Here is an 18,702-nt window from a genome sequence, read left to right as displayed (position 1 = left end):
TTCAGTACTTTTTCTTAAATCGGGAACACGTTTTTTGAATATCGATGTGAGTTGAAGAATGAATACACAACAAATTTTTTATAACACTATGAATTGAATATGCATTTTAAATATACATATACATACTCACTTATTTGTGAATATGTTTTTTAATTTGTTGGCATTAAACGTGTAAAAAGCGATTTTTGAAAAAGTCTGAAAAAAATTATACACTTAATTTGTTTAAACAATAGACTTATATACATCATTCAAAAGGTCTGGAAATCCTCTCCTCCTAAAAAACATATATCATATTGAGAGTTGTTAGAAAAATGACTGAGATATTGATGGATTACATCGTAAGGTCTGTAAAAATGGTTTTTTGTAAATAAAAACAAAATGGAGGGTTCCAAAAATATAACAAAAATATTTGTATGCATTATTCGACCATACGAACATCCTCCACTATGTAATTTCTCGGGTGTATTTTTTTTTTTTTATTTTGTAGCACAGTGTAATTGTACCCTTAATAATTATGAAAGTGGACTGTTAAAAAAAACTATTAAAACTATCATAAAACTTATTATAATTAAAAGTTAAAACTTTATTTAAAAGCGAAATTGCAGTAAATAGAGTTTTTTTATTAGTCCTTTAAAATTGTTTAAATAAAATTTTTAAATTAGTTTATCTTGATACCATTCAAAAAGTGATTTAGTCCACTTTCATAATTATGGGGACAACTGATTTTTTATTTTACAATACTTTCACTTAAACATTGGTAAAAAGTTGGAAAAACGCTTTTTTGGTACAAATTTATTAACACTTTGCAGTTTTAATAAAACTCAAAATAAAATTTTGAACGAAATACACAAAAGTAAGAATTAAAGAGAGCAGAGTTCTAAAGGGCAAAAAACAAGCACATTTATTTGAAAAAGAGATATTTTTTAATTCCTCTAATTTTGTTGGTTTTATTTTTACTCTAGAGGACTGTTATAGTTAATCTTTTTTAAAATAGTTCGACTTGTGAGTCATAATAAGACCCTAAATTGATGCTAGTTCATACCATGCTATAAATCTATGATCAGTTTCAACAGTTTATAATGTTTTTGTAATTGACAGCAGTTTTAGGATTTCATCTAGCTTTTAAGTCAGAATGGTTTAAACACAAAAAACACAGTTGATTTGGGTATCCCTTTCTCATTCTCAACATAAAATAATTCTTTTCACAAACCTTATCATGAGCTGAATATTACAAAGTTCATAGAGTTTTTGAAACTGACTTCCCAATCAATTAGTTTCTTAAAGACATCAATTAAATTTTGATTGTTTACTTGACAATTTTTCAAATAACTTTAAAAATCGGTAACTAAGATAAAAAATTGTCAAGAGAAAAATCAAAATTTAATTTAGACAAAATTTAAACCAAGATTTAGAAATTGGTACACATCTCAGTAATTTTTGTGCCAAAATAATTTCAACATAGAAGAACTTGGATTTTTTTTTAACAGTTATGTTTTTGTTGTGATATAGTTTTAGAAAATTTATTTAAAAATAGTACCTATGCCAATTTTACTTTTAAAGATTTTGAAATATTTATTTTAATTCTTGGAAAATGAAAATGATGTGAGTGTTTATCAGCACAATTGTATGTAATGTTTTCTTAAAATTTTAAAAACTTGTTCCCTCGTTATATCGACTATTATTTTAAGGTTAAAACGTTTTCTTAAACACCTGAACGACCCTAAACAAATCGTGTCAACGAGCCCCTGCTAGCTTGCAAATGATTCTGTCCCAGAGGGTTGTTACATAAAAGCATCTCTTTGTTGGACCGTATACCTTCTTAGGGTGCATTGCAATATACGCTTCACTTGGATACATTTTTACGAACCACAGCCCTTAGGATTATAATAATCATAGGCAAACAAATTTTTATAGAACTAAAGATTTTAACTATTCAAGAATAAAAATTATAGAAAACAACTACTTGATGTGTTAACATAAAATTCGGTCCAATAAGTTCGTTCATTTCTTTTTTCTTTAAATGATTATTTTAAAAAATTTATTTTCTTTCAACTTTTTTATACATTCTACTGAATAAACACAAAAACAATGTAAACGATTCCCATTCCATCTAGATTTTCTTACTATTCCAATTTCAAAATCGGTTCCGGCAAATTCCTTTCAACCCAATCCAATTGTATCAAACCAACATTACCAATTTGCCACAAATCTGGATATTCTTGTTTAAATGTCTCATACCACTTGCTAATTAATGGATAAGCTGACAAATCAAACTTAATTGCCTCCAAGCATAATGTCGTCCCGATTAGAGCAAAATCAGCAACAGTCAATCTATCACTAGCAGCATATTTCGTATTCGAACGTTCCAAATAAATTTCAAAGACCTTCAATGAATTCTCGACTTTCTTCAAAAGTTCCGGAGATCTCTCTCCATCGTACAACATTGTTCCCATTGTATACATTCCAATTGTGGTCAAATAGTAACCCATATTGAAGCACAAACGTTGATTGACTATTGCACGTGCAACAGGATCTTTTGGATATAAAGGACTATCTGGAGCATATTTGTTGCATAAATACTATATGGAAAATTGAAAATGTGCATTTGAGATTAGTTTTGTAAATATTTGTTGGCTTAGTTTGGGTAGGTATTTTGAGATATACAAACAATTATAATTGCGATTGTTTCTTGAAGATAGAATCCATTGTCGTCCAAGGCAGGTATTTCCTTTTGGGGATTAATCTGGAAAATTAGCGATTTGAAGTGTGAAACTGAATCAAGACTTAATGTTCGTAAATGTTGATTACCAGAGCGAAAGCTTCAGTCTTCTGTTGACCCAAACGGCAGCTGGTACTGACAAGCTCGTAGGGAATGTCCAGAGCCTTCAAAGTCATGATTACGGCAATGGTACGAGGTCCGTCGGACAAACCATACAATTTAATTGGCATGTTCTAAGAATTTGAAAAGTTAATTAATTAAATTCAAAACTTCTTCGTTGGTTTAATATGAAACAAAAGTTACTCTAGATGGTTTTATGTTTTAAAGCAAAATTGTATGTCCAGCTAAAACGTCTGTTTCCAGCAAAAGATTTGAACTTACTAAAATTGTTTTCGTATTGATTCAAAACTACACTTTCCAAGCCTTAGCCACCAAATAGAAAATATTCTATTTTCATAAATAAACCTACTTAACACCACTCGCTTTAAATACTTATACCTACTTTTATCTCTTAAAGATTGAATAACAATAGACTCTTTTCCTTTGTTTCCATATTATTGAATTCATCATCCAGGATCAAAAAACGCATTCATCGATTACATTCAATTATTTTAATATTAAAAAGAAGATTGCTGGAGAGAGGTCAAATTGTATTTTAATTTTTAATCAATTTCGGATAATAGGTATAATTAGTGCAAATGTCTGTGATTTGTATTGATCCTTGACACTTGGATAGATTAAAAAATGTTAAGTTTTATTTTTGTAAAGCATGTATCATTGGAGTATTTAATCTGCAATTAATAAATCAAACATAATTGCAAATAAAAGTTCATTTTCCTTGAAATTTTTATTGTGTTTTTTATAATTGTGTTATTATTTGCAGACAAGAGATAAGCGACTCTTAAGTTTTTAAAGATCGATTAATTGTTGTTAGTAGTTAAATATAAGAAAATATACATATATGTAATAAGACTTTAAAATTGACATTTTAAAAGTTGATCCCTATTCCCTTAACAACAGTAATAAAAAATTGGTAGACAAAATTTGGGTATTTTTATAGTTTTTCTTTTTTAAAACAATGAATAGTAACTCAATCATTTTTGATGATTCTACAACCTTTTTAAAGCTAAGGCACGTTAAAGGATATATGTATTTTAATGAATTAAAACAAAAAGGTGGTGCAAAAAAACCTTTTTAAGCATGTAATTAGACATGCACTTAAATATGATAATTAAAGTTTCAAAAAAAAAATAAATTGCTAGATAACAAAAAATATACGTAATCTAAATGAGCTCTACCATATACGAGTGCAGTTTTGGGAACATTAAAATGTACGATTTTGGCAAGTATTTTAAGTTACGAGTTGATTTTTTACACAAAAAAGCAGCCTTAATTGATTTTAATTTTTTTAACGTTATAACGTCTTATTGATATAATATAGATAAACTCTGCTGGCTGCATCCATGCAAAAACGACTCATTTTTTCCTGTTCCGTTTAAAACTTAAATTACAGTAAAAAAAAATACTATAGCTTATTTGAAGGGTTTGATCCTAAACGTGAACATTAAGAAAATAATTTTAAAAATTCAATCACTAAATAGGGTAAATTAGGGTAAAGTGAGATAGTAAAAAAAAAAATGATTGTCTTAAGGGTTGGGCGTAGAGCGAGAGAGAGAAAGGGAGATTAAATTTGGAAGAATGGCAGAAGTAGTGAAAAAATTCTGAAAAAATAAAATACTCAGCTGTTAACGGTTTTTTAAAAACATTGCAAAAGGAAGACCTTCGATAACGTGGTTATAAGGAAGTGGATATTTTGTACAGAAACTTATGAGCTCTGATAATGGAAAAATAATTAAAAAAAAAAATTAGAGGCAAGATTCGGATTTTTTTTTTCTGAAGCTCTAGTTTTCGAAAAATGAATATTCTAGGGTTATTTTTAGTGTTTTTTTTTATTCTTTTGGAATTTTTAAAACCTTGAAAAAAATCTAAGGGCCAATTTATTGAGCCTCCATTAAATTTTGAAATTTATCGTTTTAGTTAACAGCGTTGTTAACTATTGACGCCTTTAAGTATACTTCATTAAAAAATTCATTTAATTCACTCTACTTTAGTTAAAGTCTTTACTTTTAAGAATTATTTACGTAAGATTTCATATTTCAATAACTGTCAAAAGCAACGATTTTGTCAAATTGAATTTGAAGATTTTAATTATAAACAATATGAAAAAACATAAAAACTAAGGCGCGTAATTATTTTGTAGCTGAAAACGCAAGACGAAATCCCACAGATGAGAGTCGCGATATACAAAAGTGTTCTGAAATGTTTTGAGATGATTATATAATGCAGCAATTTCTGGTGAGTTGCAGTCATTTTATATACATATGCATAACTTATTTATGGATATGTATGTATATTAGGGTGGACCAAAAAAATTATATTTCATTATTTTGATTTGCTCTACCGAAAACTTGTTTTCTCGACACAAAATAATGCTACCCTAATTTTTTCAGAATTGTTCGATGATGTTTAGGGGTTGCGCGCACCCCTTTTATAAAAAAAATAAGCTCTTTTAGTTTTTAATTTTTTTAAAGCTTAAATAATTTTTTAATCGAAAAGCTGTTTGAGGGAAAAGTATTGAGTATCAATAGATCTACTTACATCAATTTTTCTTTTTTCAAAAAAAAATATTTTTGACTGATTCCCAGGCGTTAGAAGTCGAAATTACTGGTAAATGCTGGGAAAAAAGTCTAAAAACTATGTTTTATTGTTGTTTATAACGGTTAAAATTATTTTTATCGTATTCCTCATCAAATTTACTTTAAAAGCCGTGCTTTTATATTGCTAAATTCTTCTTAGATTGATAAAAGAAAAATAATTTTTAAAAAAGATCGTACCAAAACAAGTGAAGGAAAAATGGGGGAGGGTACTTTATCTTGCGCGACGAGATTTGATAACAGTATTTTGTAGAGGAGTTAAATACGATCATTTTTCATTATGGGAGGGGTGGTCTATCTGGCTCCGTTTAGGCGGGAATGGCAATTTTCTAAAAAATGACTTAAAATGATAAAAAATATATTAAAATACAATGGCAACACTTACAGTTATGAATGATAGCTTTTTCAAAAGCTGGAACTGTACACTTTATTCTAATTTTGAAGTAAAGTTATTTCAATCAATTGTTTTTGAAATAATCGATTAAAAAGTAAAAAATTGGGAAAAAAAGTTTAAAAAACACATTAAATACTGTTTTTGTCAATAGTGGATTACAATACAAAAAATGGCTGATAAAATAAAGTGTCACAATTGATTCCTTATCAAATACTGAAGTCCATAAGTTTTAATACTTTCTAGTTTTTGATAAAGTTGAAAAATAAAAAAACTTATTTTTTATCAGACCTACTCGAGATCGTCCTTCTGGTTCCACGAAATTTTATTTTGATAACTATCCATATTTTTTAATGATGTTGTTGTTGATGCAGCGCCTTATAATATTGAATATCGGATATGTTTTTTGATGGTGGCAAAAATATTAAAAACAGCCATAAAAATTATAATCTGATAAAAAGAATTTGTTTTATTTTTCAATTTTCTCAAAAACTAGAAAGCATTAAAACATATGGACCTTAGTATTTGATAAGGAATCAATTGTGACACTTTATTTTATCAGCCATTTTTTGTATTGTAATCCACTATTGACAAAAACAGTATTTAATGTGTTTTTTAAACTTTTTTTTCCCAATTTTTTACTTTTTAATCGATTATTTCAAAAACAATTGATTGAAATAACTTTACTTCAAAATTAGAATAAAGTGTACAGTTCCAGCTTTTGAAAAAGCTATCATTCATAACTGTAAGTGTTGCCATTGTATTTTAATATATTTTTTATCATTTTAAGTCATTTTTTAGAAAATTGCCATTCCCGCCTAAACGGAGCCAGATAGACCACCCCTCCCATAATGAAAAATGATCGTATTTAACTCCTCTACAAAATACTGTTATCAAATCTCGTCGCGCAAGATAAAGTACCCTCCCCCATTTTTCCTTCACTTGTTTTGGTACGATCTTTTTTAAAAATTATTTTTCTTTTATCAATCTAAGAAGAATTTAGCAATATAAAAGCACGGCTTTTAAAGTAAATTTGATGAGGAATACGATAAAAATAATTTTAACCGTTATAAACAACAATAAAACATAGTTTTTAGACTTTTTTCCCAGCATTTACCAGTAATTTCGACTTCTAACGCCTGGGAATCAGTCAAAAATATTTTTTTTTGAAAAAAGAAAAATTGATGTAAGTAGATCTATTGATACTCAATACTTTTCCCTCAAACAGCTTTTCGATTAAAAAATTATTTAAGCTTTAAAAAAATTAAAAACTAAAAGAGCTAATTTTTTTTATAAAAGGGGTGCGCGCAACCCCTAAACATCATCGAAAAATTCTGAAAAAATTAGGGTAGCATTATTTTGTGTCGAGAAAACAAGTTATCGGTAGAGCAAATCAAAATAATGAAAAAATGATTTTTTTGGTCCACTCTAATGTATATACGTACAAAAAAATTCGCGCCTGGACTTTATTCATAATTGTTTTGTTGTTTTAATATGTTTTAATAATTCTTTAGCTCATTTGACGTTTTTCAAATAAATTAATAAAATTAAACAATAAAGAAATGAAATTTGACTCTAATGGAGAGTGAATAAATAGAAATCCTGTTTAAAACCTCAATTTGCTCTAAAAATCAATCTTAAAAGGTCGAATTTGGCATTTTAACTAAAAGGGCTTTAAAATTTAATGCTCAGTTAATTAATGATGTGAAACTTCAAAAAATCCTTAAAAGAGACTGAATTAAACGAATTTTGTTTTTTAATTTAAAATTCCCATTTTTAATGGAGATTTAAGTTTAATGGAGAGTCATTAAATTGGGCCTAAGTCCATAAGGTTAATAGTTAATAATTTTTTGACCGTTTTAAACCGTTTTTTATTTATATCTTTTTTTAATAGATAAGTGACATTAAGATATAAAAAAAAATTGTTCATTTATATCTTTGGGAAGCAAATTTTTTTCGAAGGTAGAATTCTTCTTTCAAATGCTAAAAAAAATATTTCAACTGCAATATCTGTTATGTACCTTAAGGCTGTAATTAACTTCTAGCTTTTTTTTAAATAACTGTTATCTTGATATTGTAGTATAACGAAGCGTCATACTTTCCTTCTCACCGAAAACCAATTTGATTAAAACTGTATGGCAACCAACCATCCCGGACTATAAACCCGAAACCGAAAAACTCAACGTCCTGGACTATGCCATCAACAGCAACAACAGAAACCCGACAACTTAGATTTTCGTTTTATCATTAGCTGTGTTTTATTTTCCTCGTGATCCAGATCAGATCATTGTTTTTATTAGCTTTACAACAAAAGTAGGATTTTGTTATTGTTTCGCAAATAAAATCATGATCTGATCTGGATCACGAGGAAAATAACAAATTAACATTAATTTTAAAATTTGATTTTATATAATTCACATTTGCTCTTGATAAAAATATTATTATGTAGAAGTTAAAAAATTCTAATAAACCAGAGATCTTTTGAATCTACTTCGAGTAGACGATTTCTCCCTCAACACACATATTTAAGCCATAATAGATATACCGTATTGTTGTACATTTTTTAATCTCGGCAAATTTCCGTTTTGAAGTTAGCTAGGTAGATTTAGCGTCTCTTTCCGAGTCCCCCTTCTCACTTTGAGTTAAGGGCATTACTTCCGACCATTTTCCCCGTCTCTGTCCGAGGCCACCATCTCATTTGGAGTTTGGTCATAATTCCCGTCTCTCTCTGAGGCCACCATCTCACTTTGAGTTTGGTCATCTCCCTGCCTTCTTCTGAGGTCACCATCTCACTCTGAGTTTGGTCATCTTTGCATATAGTGGTCACCGTAGGATTTAATTCTTTTATCTCCGTTCGAGATCCGCTGCTCACTTGGAGTATTGGGCATTATTTTTTTAAGTACTATATAAGTTTTTATTAAAACTGTTATTAAAAGAAAATAAAGAACGATTTTATAGTGAAAATAAAGAGTTTGCGTTTTTGGTTTCTTCTATAGCCCAGTTTAACTGTGCTTTCCTCGGCAAAACCCTGGAAACCGGCGAGCTTACCTCAGCCTCGATAAAAAAGCATCACAGTAGGTGCTGCCATTGTATTGAAATATTTTATTTTTTTCTATTTGAAGTTTATTTGAAAATTGCAATATTTCTGCACGATTATTTACTTAAAAAATCCTAATTAGTCTTTTGGTATCATTTCCTTTAAAAAATCTGCAGAAAATTTTGAAAAAAAAAATTGTTTTTATTCACAAAAATTTAATTTTTATCTTGAAAACACTATAATAAGAGCATCAATTTTTAACCAAAGGAATTAAGTATTTGAAATTACAGACGTTTAAAAATGAAAATCATGAAAATACGAGGCCGGCCGGGTTTTTATAGTTATCTGCTCCAATAAAATATATGCCTTTCAAACATTAGAATCAATTTTTGAATTTTTGAAATAGGTTCGAATTGGCAGTTACACAGTTTAAAAACGTTTTTTATTTTAGTATTAAATTTTCAGTTTCTAACTACTCTGGGGATATTTATGTTTTGCAAATTGTTAGAGCTGTTTTTGGTTTTTAAATAATTGTTCCAAAAACGTTCCAAAACAAAATTTGGTACATCGTTTTGAAATTTATTATTATTAGAAATTATTATTTAACATATTAAAACAAAACTTCATGAAAAATTCACTAATCCGTTTTGAGAAAATTGAATCTTAACAAAATAAATTGATTTTTATTTTATAAATCAGAAATATTTTGTAGAAACATGCTTAATATTTAAATTTTCGATTTTATGCGGATATGATCAGAATTTTTTCTTATTTAGGTAGGTAATCTCTTTTGTTAATTTTGCTCAGTTTATCACTTAAAATGTTTCAGTTTTATCTTTTAGAAAAAAAAAAAAAAAACCGTGTCAGAAATTTTTTTCTTATTATTCGATCGAATATAGGATCGACAGCTACCAAACTTTTGTGTATAAAAAAGAAAGAATTTGGTTTCTGTGTGTTTTTTTTACCAATTTAATTCAAGTGTTTGCCTTATTTTTTTTGCTTTTCCTCAATAATGTGCACTCATTGAGTTTAGGCAGACAGTTTTCTGGTCATTTACGTTTCCAATAACACTTTTCGAACTTAGATCAGAAGTTACCAAAGGTTATGGTAGTATTTATTTATTAAAATCAAGTACATGCATCCCAGTCATGTATAATTATTACCAAAAGCCATAGTAGCAAAGTTCATAATAAAATTTATTAGACAATCAATAAACTATACAAGCTAAATATAGTTGTTAATTGATAATTAATCTATTTATTATTTAAAAAGGGCGGGCTTCACTAATGACAGGAAACAAATATTGTTACGCACTTCCGTCGTCCCTTTTACACGAAATTAATGCCCACAAAACATTACAAAAACACCAAGCGAACTATGATGTTATGTCTTATCTCGACCTAACTCAACTGAACTCATGTTCACATTAAAAATGCATAATAATTTGTGTCGTTTAGTCAATATTCTGAATAAGGTTTTTTTTTCTAAGTTTGAGTAAATTGAAATAAAAGTTCAAATAAAAAAAAAAATATATAAACCCAACTCATGCTCTTTAGTCGTCAAGGATGCGTTAAGTCAACTCAAGTCGTCAAGTCAATAGACTTTTATGTATTTGTTTGGTTGAAAAGTGAAAGTGTATGTATATTTTGCCTACTTAACTGACTATTCACTATTAACCCTTTGGATATACACAAATTTCTCTCTATCCCTGACACCCCTTTAAGAACTATGAACTAAAAACAACCAACCATATATCAACACAAATGACCGCGGTTTCTCTCCTTATTCATTCATGAAATTTATTTCTTTGAAGCTATCTTTTTTTTTTCGTGTCTATTTTTTTTTTGTTGAAAAGATACTTTTTTAGCTTTAAAACGTTTTTTGTATAATTTTTTTTTTTTTTTGATGTACAATGTGTACTTAAACATTATAGAGAAGAGGGGTACAACACTCTTCATAATGACGATGATGATCATTAGATAGATTTTTTTTTCTTTCCTTTTGGCGACGAACGACGACGACGTTTATGCATAAATTCAAGGCTAAAATGAATTTGACATAGATATTCCTTCTTTAACATAGAAAATAGATATGAAAAACCCTGTGGCTAGGTTTTTTGTAGTATCTTTTGGTCTTTTATATGAAATTTTTCTTCTATTTTTATTCGAAGGATATAATAATAGAAAGGAAGTATAAATGGAACGTTGATTGGACCCAAAAGCACACAAACCTAGCCAAGCCAAGTCGGAGCACTCTTCATGCACCACCTAAATATTTTGCCATAAAATCTGTGATGTGAAAGGATGTGCTTATAAGAAAGATGCTCTTGACACTCATCTCTTTCACAAGGCACAACAGTCACCAGGCACACAAAAACAAGCACAAACAAAAAAACAACAAAAAACCAGCAACAACATGCAGTTACACTTGTGTTTGTTTTTGTTTTTTGTATTTTATTTGAATTTGATGAGGCTCTGAGAAAGAGTCCTGAGAACTATACATGAGAATGCTGATGGTTTTTCATATATCTTCTAGAGTCTGGACTTATATGTTTTTTTCTTGTTTTGTCATTTTTGTCAAAGTATATCTTTATTCTATTTATGGAATTCGGCAGAAAATTTAATAAATCATGTCGTCTGGTGTTGGAGAAATAAAGATTTAGCTTTGGCAAAAAAAATGAGCAAATTAGGTGACAGAGATGACACATTTTTGCCATCCTAATGCAATCATCAATTTGTTGAGCTGAAACCAAAAGCAAAAAAAAAAATAAACATCGAAGAAGATCAAAAAAGAGTCCATAAACATAAACACAAATTACAAATTATTTCGACCTCATTTAACAGGAAAACTAAGAGCATTTTGTTTAGTAGTTTTTCAGAGGAAAGAGGAACGAAGAAAAAGGACAAAAATGACAATAATTATTTACTAAAACAGAAAGCTGCTGATTAATGTCTTATAATAATTATTATTATTATTATGGGTGGTTATTACTTGTTTGTCCTAAATTTGGGACAAAGGAGAAATTTCATTAATGCGTTGGAGGATGATGGTATTTTTTTTTTTTTTATGTATTAATCTTAATGACATAATAATCATTTGATGTTGATGTCGATGTTGATGTTGATGGCATTGAAATGCTAGTTAGATGCTGAGTCTTCACAAAATGAAAATGTAAGAAGGAGATATAACAAAAAAAAAAAGAATATTTGAAGATGGCATTTTTTTTTTCTTTGTCGACATACACACACAAATAAACAACAACAACATAAGAACGATTTTTATGATTGGAATTTTATTCTGTGTGGGAGATTGTGTGTCCTTGGATATAAAATGTCGTGTTTTCATTTTGAGTGGGTGTGTTTAATTCCAACAATTTAAAAAAAAAATTATATACGTTTAAGCGAAATGATATTAGTTTCTGCATGAAAAGAAATGTTGATGTACTCAAATTTAAGAATAATTGGATATGACTGATGTAGTTTCAAGGACATATGAGAGAGGAAAGCATTTCTTGAGATATGTTTGAAATAATGTACGAATTTATTTAGGGCAATTATCGTAAGTCAGTGCTAAATAAGTCAAAAATAATTTCCTTACTAAAATATATTCGGTCAAATATCATCTTCTCATAGCAGATTTCAATTTAAATGAACTTGACGAATTTTAAGGATTTTCGCTCTTAGTAAAGTTTTTTTTTTTCAACCTTTTTTCGTGATGGCGGATTTTTTCGACTTATTAAATATAAGCAAGGACATTATTTTGAACATCACAAAATTATAGCTTTTTTTAACAAACATTTCTATTTCGTTTGGACATTCATTAAAGCTAATTATAACAATTTTGGTTAAAAACGGGTCATTAGTATTATTGTACTTTAAGTACTAGGTAGATAAATGTCCCCAAAGGAATGTTAATGTGTTTTCTTAGCGCCTAGCCACCCTAAAATTTTTTTTTCCTGGAATGTTATGAACATTTTAATACTTTGCGGATCAAAACACTCAATAAAAAAAGTCTCCTCAGATGTTCACTTGAGAAAAATTTCGACCCCAGTGATGACTATGAATAAGTATTTGCCTGAGCGAATGCTTAAGATATTTCTCAACTTGAGTGGAGACTATTAATTTTTTTTGTCAACAGGAAGGTTGAGTCAATGCTATTATTTCAAAACCTTAGTTTTCGACTTTGTACTTTCGAGATCTTGGAAACTGATTGTTTTCAAATTTTTAGTGAATATTTTTAGATACCTACATTATATAGAATGTTAAATACAGGGTGTCCCACAGTCACCGCCCCAAAAGAAAACCATGGATTCCTGAGGTTATTTTAAGTCGAAAAACTCAAGACATAATTTTCTCGTTTTCGTCCCGTTTTCGAGTTACCATGGTTTTTATGATTTTTGCTCTCTTGTCCTTTAACTGGCATTATCTTTGCCAAACTACGTTTGATTTGAAAGATTTTTTTTACAACCAATCAAGAATTTATTACAGTTTAAGTTTGTCTCAAAACTTTTTTTTCTGCGGACAACCGTTTCTACACAATTTTGCATCAAACACAATTTTCTTCGTTTTTTAAGTTGTTTTTTACACTTTCGTATCATTTAAGTCAACAAAACACGTTAATGAATATTAATTTTTTGTGCTATTTATTAAAGCCCAGTTTATTTTCATTAAAAAAAAAAACAGTTTTATTTCATAAAAAAGGCAACTGAAAGCAATTAAAAAAAATAAACAAACTGAGTGAATTAAAAAAAAAATAATTTTTAAATAAAAAATTAATTTAATTGAATTAAAAACTTTTTCTGAGCTATTGTGGTTAAGAAAAGAACAAATAGATAAAGCTCAGAAAAAGTTTTAATTTATTTAAATTGATTTTGTATTTAAAAATTATTTTTTTTTTTTAATTCACTCAGTTTGTTTATTTTTTTTTAATTACTTTCAGTTGCCTTTTTTATGAAATAAAACTAATAATAACACTGGTCTACAAAAAAACATAAAAAGTTGGGAGCAAGAACTCTGTAAGGTGATTTTAATAAACTTGAGTGTGCTGAATGTAAAACAGTTTACAGATTTTTTTAATCACGTCTGGTTTTTGAGCTCTGCTCATCACAATTTTAGCTATAAAGTCCCAAAAACTAATTTTAAATGAAATGTTTTTTGACATTTGATCTAAAAATATTACTTTTCCGTAATATTTTGATATTTTTTCAACCGAGACAGGAGTCGAAAACTGAAATTTACTTAAAATCTGCCTCAAAAACCATAAGTTACCTTAACCACCAAGATTTTGAGATATCATACCTTTCTATACCAAATATATTTTAGAAAAAAATAATTATGAAAATAAAAATAAACGTATGTATTTAAGACGATAAAATATGGCTTTTGAATGTTGCATTATGTAGTTTTGCGAAAAAAAATTTAACGGTGATGAAATTCAACTCCAAAAGTACCACAAAAACGCGTTTTTGACCTGTTAACATTTAAATATTTTGAAAACTTGACGTGCCAGTGAAATTTTGACTTCAGATTCGGAATCAGCACACAAAAATCCTTTAGATAATTATGGTTTGGTTCAAGCTCCATTTTCGTTGCCAACCAGTGTAATTAAAAATTTCTTTAGCAGTTACTATTAATTGGCGCAAAGGGCTTTATATATTTAGAAAATAAAACAATATTTCATATTGACCAACTTTTTCTGTAAATTGATTGTTTCAAAGCTATGCACTCACAATTTTTATAAGTTTTCACTAATTTCAACTTTTATCAACAATTTCTAAATCCTATTTTTAAAAAATATTTTCAATTTGCTTATTCCTTAACGAATTTACTGTAGTTACATGAAGATAGGTTATTTCCATAATTTCCTTTCCTGAAAGAAAATTTTTGGTAAAATAAAAGAAAAAACATGAAAAATTTTAATATTTAATTTAAATGCTTTTTATTTAATAAAATATTTAATGTTTAACAACTTAATTTGTTATATTTTTCACTTTATTTCATCTGGGTAACAAAAAGGCAACAGATTTTTTATCAATTTTCAAAATTAAACTTAAAAGGTCACTATGGCGTATGTGCAACATTTTTTTGTAAACAAATTTATATTGATTAATGGTTAAAGGTTTTATTTTGTTACACAAGTAATGCAACCAATCTACGTTCTAAGACGTTTTCCTTACCAGCACGAAATTATGAACTTTACTGAGCTAAGACCACATTGATAGATGTACCAAATCGTTAGTAAAGAGATCCAGACATAGTGCCTTTTAATTTGGTCAGATTCTAATCGTTTTATAACTGCTTAAAATCAGTGGATTTCGAACCAAGGACAAACATTTTTCCTATTACTGTAAATGTTTAAAAAATGACGAAAATTTTTCCAATAACTAAAAACGTCTAAAATAAATTTGTTTTCTTTGAGTTTCCTAATTTTTTAATATAAATCATACACATACACATTTGAATTGTAATTTTGTGCAAGAGTTTGACACTCTGCTGTCAAGTTATATCTTGCATATATCATAGTATTTTTAATGCCAGAAAATAGTGAAGAAAGGACAACTACTGTTATTTTTTGATATGTTACATTTTGTCAATAGAAAACATATTCTGTGACCCATATCGATATTTTATGCATACTTATTTCTATTTGAAAATTGTGATAGCTACTGTATACATATTTTGTATGTACATATACACAGTAACATGTTCATATCATTCACAATTTTCATTCGATTATTAATATTGAACTTTCAAATCCCAAAAAAAAGTAAATACAACAAACAGGATTTCGATATATCCGAAATTCAAAACTAATATCGCAGTGGGTCACTGTGGTGTATGTGGAACATTTTTTTTTTTGTTTTTTGTTTCTATTGAAAAACTATATCAGTTATTAAAAAGTTTTCTGTTGCAAACCAATTAATTGAATAAGTTGACCTTTATAAAAGGTTCCTATGCCCTTTATTAACAAAAAAGTAAATAATATGAAGTAAAAACAAAACAAATAAGAATGGGTAGGTGAGAACTAAAACAAAATATTTATAGGAACTCGAAAAAAAAACGCACATACAGTATCAAAAGTTTCAAAGTTATTGAAATATTTTCCTTTTATATCATCTTGAAGATTTAATAAAATATTACTTAAGCAAATAATTTAATTTAATTAAATTTATTTAAAAAAAAAAATAATTTAAAAGAAATAATTAAATAATTAAACTAATTTTTTTGTTTTGTTTTCTAATTTCAGTGTGGCGATGGACCATGTGATCACTCTGAATTGCCCAGAGAAAAGGTCACTAGGGTACGTAATTATGTATGTATTCAACATGTTATTTACTATTCTTTTGCACCACACAAATAGCACAGATATTGCTCTCCTAAAAATTCACTTTATTTGTCGCTCCTAATAATACACACTTCCGCTTTAAATGTCCATAATAAGTAAATATATATTTATTTATAACTCTATGGTTTGTATGTGTATAAAATTCAACTTAAATCAAAATTAATTAGATTTTTTTTATAGAAATCCATTACACTTGTATATTTAAGACCTTAATAAAACAAAATTAATTTAAAGATAATACAAAAACATAACAAAAACTTTTTAACAGTGAAGTTTATTTTTTCTGCGAAATAATGTGCCTGTGGATTTCAAAATCCTTTATTTTTCACTTTGGCAAAGAATCTTGAATATAAATACTTTAATATTCTTTTAAATTCATATTAGATCTACACTGGTGCACGTCAAAGCTACAATGATTTTTCCTCACAAAAACATAAATTTTATTTTAATTATTTTTTTTCAATACTTTTTTTTTGGAAAAAAAATTAATTTTTTTATTTCTTAACATGCGAATGCATACAATTTTCTTATAAATGTTGCTTTTATTTCCTATGCACAATAAAATTTCCATGAAATTTAATTATCAAATTGAATAATATCCATATTTGTTTATAAACTAAGGGTTTACGTGGTGGAAATATGACAGATGCTTGTGAAAGAAATGATCCATGCCAACATGGTGGAATATGCATATCAACAGATTCTGGTCCAATATGTGAATGCAGAAATTTAGAATTCGAAGGACAATATTGTGAAAAAGGTAATTATTGTTAAGAAAAAACAAAAAAAAAAAACAAATAATAAATTATTTATTTGATAATTTGTACCAGTCAAGTGTTTTTTTATTTGCATTTTATTGCCCCTCGAAATCTTGAACAATTTATTTATATTGGAATTCAAAAAGAAGTTGTTTTTGTTTTTCTTGTGCTCTGTAAATTTTGTACAATCTTTTGATTTTTTTACATTTAACTCAATTTCAGACAAACGGAATTTCTAAGGCTAAAACAGCAAAACTCTTCGTAGAAAAAAATCAATTAAACTTCCTTTTAATTCTCAGTTTTTTTAATGAACTCCGAGTTTCGTGGCAAATATTATCTAATAAGACCAACGGGAGCCATTATAACTTTTTTTCGGAATTCGTAGTACAAAAGTAATTTTAGAGATTTAAGGCGCAAATATAATAGGCATATGCGCGCATGGGCTTATGTCAAAATGGCATGAGTGAGTTGTCGAACATACATAATTCTTATGGGGTAGCCATAATGCGCATATCCGCACTTCGTTAACTTTCGTTAAGCATATGCCGTGCGCTCTGAACCGCACGACATGAGTAAACTTCTCAGAATAAAATGTAAGCAACATGGATGCAAGGGGGATGCAAAAATTAAATTATAATTTTCACATAAAAACGTGATAAACGAATTGTGAATTGAATAAAATCAGTTTTTAAAATATTTTTGTGCAATTCAACGCGTTTTTTTTTACAAAAATTAAGAAAAATAAGATTGTAAATTGTGACAGAAGGCTATGAGCGCGTATGTTCATTATGGGTACTTCCCATGTTTTCAGAAACTGGAAGAAGCAGTTCGTTCAATAGTTGGGCCTTTAGGCATTTAAATACAGGAATTTGGAGATATTTCGTATTTAATTTTAAATCAAAGGAGTCGTTACATCGATTATTTGGGTTTAAATTTTGTATTCCAATTTAAAAATTTTGAGATCATTAACTTCAAAATTTATGAAGTAAATTTTCTGCAGCAAGCATTTGATTGTAACAATCTACAACAACCGGCTCCTGTTGTTCACTTTCAAGACCTTCAAAAAAAGCCTTCTTTCGTTTAAGCTCATGAATATACTTTTAAACTAGCTACAATTTTCCTGTACTTGAGAGCTTGGACGTCCTTCCTCTATATTCTGCTGAAATATTGCTTAAGAAAGTATTGATCAAAATAGATTAATATTATGTCAGCTTCTTCGCACAGCTTGTTCTTTGACAAAACCTTCGCGTTTGATTTAAAATCCTTACTTACACACTTAAAGGGCTCTTGTTAGATGAAATGTCTTATACAGGGCGACTTTCTATCGTTCACGATCTCTAGGATAACTTCTATACCGATTGATCTAGTATCCGATATTACTTGGTCTTTGAAGCGAAGATTCGTTATTTCTTGGCGTCTCCAATTTATTTGAAAATTCCACAGGCAAGTCACCTGAGCCGGATTTATTGTTTTTAAACCTTTTAATGGCTATCTTTACATTTTCTATATCCAGGTGAGGTTGTATCATCATTTACTGGTGATGAACTTTTGTTCTTGTTCTTCTTGTGAATACTAGGGCTGTAAAAGTAACGACAAAATGAGTACCCGCATGTATACGTTACTTTTGATACTAGTACCCGCATCAATAATATCGTTACTCGTTACTTTCGTATGTTTCGCATTTTTCGCATATTTCGTATGTTTCGTGTGTTTCGCATGTATCGTTACTTTCGTTACTT

At 28.4% G+C, this 18,702-nt stretch overlaps 2 protein-coding genes across 12 annotated transcripts in view; one reads left to right on the top strand and one right to left on the bottom strand.

Moving 5' to 3' along the window:
* Nucleotides 1-18,702, top strand: part of LOC129916399 (neurexin-1) — a 124,828-nt gene that overhangs the window by 55,655 nt on the left and 50,471 nt on the right. For 6 of the 10 annotated variants that reach the window (XM_055996306.1, XM_055996311.1, XM_055996304.1 and 3 more), the window contains 2 exons: nt 16,107-16,172; nt 16,827-16,965. In XM_055996306.1, the coding sequence (XP_055852281.1) occupies nt 16,107-16,172; nt 16,827-16,965 (205 nt within the window). The remainder of the gene's footprint in view (nt 1-16,106; nt 16,173-16,826; nt 16,966-18,702) is intronic. The other 4 variants (XM_055996307.1, XM_055996310.1, XM_055996312.1 and 1 more) reach the window with 1 other exon arrangement.
* On the bottom strand, nt 1,982-3,218 carry LOC129916402 (glutathione S-transferase 1-1-like). 2 transcript variants are annotated; one of them, XM_055996318.1, is made up of 4 exons: nt 3,101-3,218; nt 2,809-2,952; nt 2,669-2,743; nt 1,982-2,579 (listed from the first exon to the last, which is right to left on the bottom strand). In XM_055996318.1, exons 2-4 carry the CDS (start codon nt 2,947-2,949, stop codon nt 2,124-2,126), a joined length of 672 nt encoding a protein of 223 aa, XP_055852293.1. In that variant the 5' UTR covers nt 2,950-2,952; nt 3,101-3,218; the 3' UTR covers nt 1,982-2,123. The 2 variants fall into 2 exon arrangements, with proteins under 2 accessions (XP_055852293.1, XP_055852292.1); XM_055996317.1 differs by having other exon boundaries at nt 1,986-2,579; nt 3,023-3,158.

Source organism: Episyrphus balteatus, chromosome 3 (genome assembly GCF_945859705.1).
Source record: "Episyrphus balteatus chromosome 3, idEpiBalt1.1, whole genome shotgun sequence".
In the NCBI taxonomy this organism is placed as follows: domain Eukaryota; kingdom Metazoa; phylum Arthropoda; class Insecta; order Diptera; family Syrphidae; genus Episyrphus; species Episyrphus balteatus.
The sequence above is the reverse complement of the archived record's forward strand: the minus strand, read 5'-3'. Positions and strand labels throughout refer to the sequence as shown.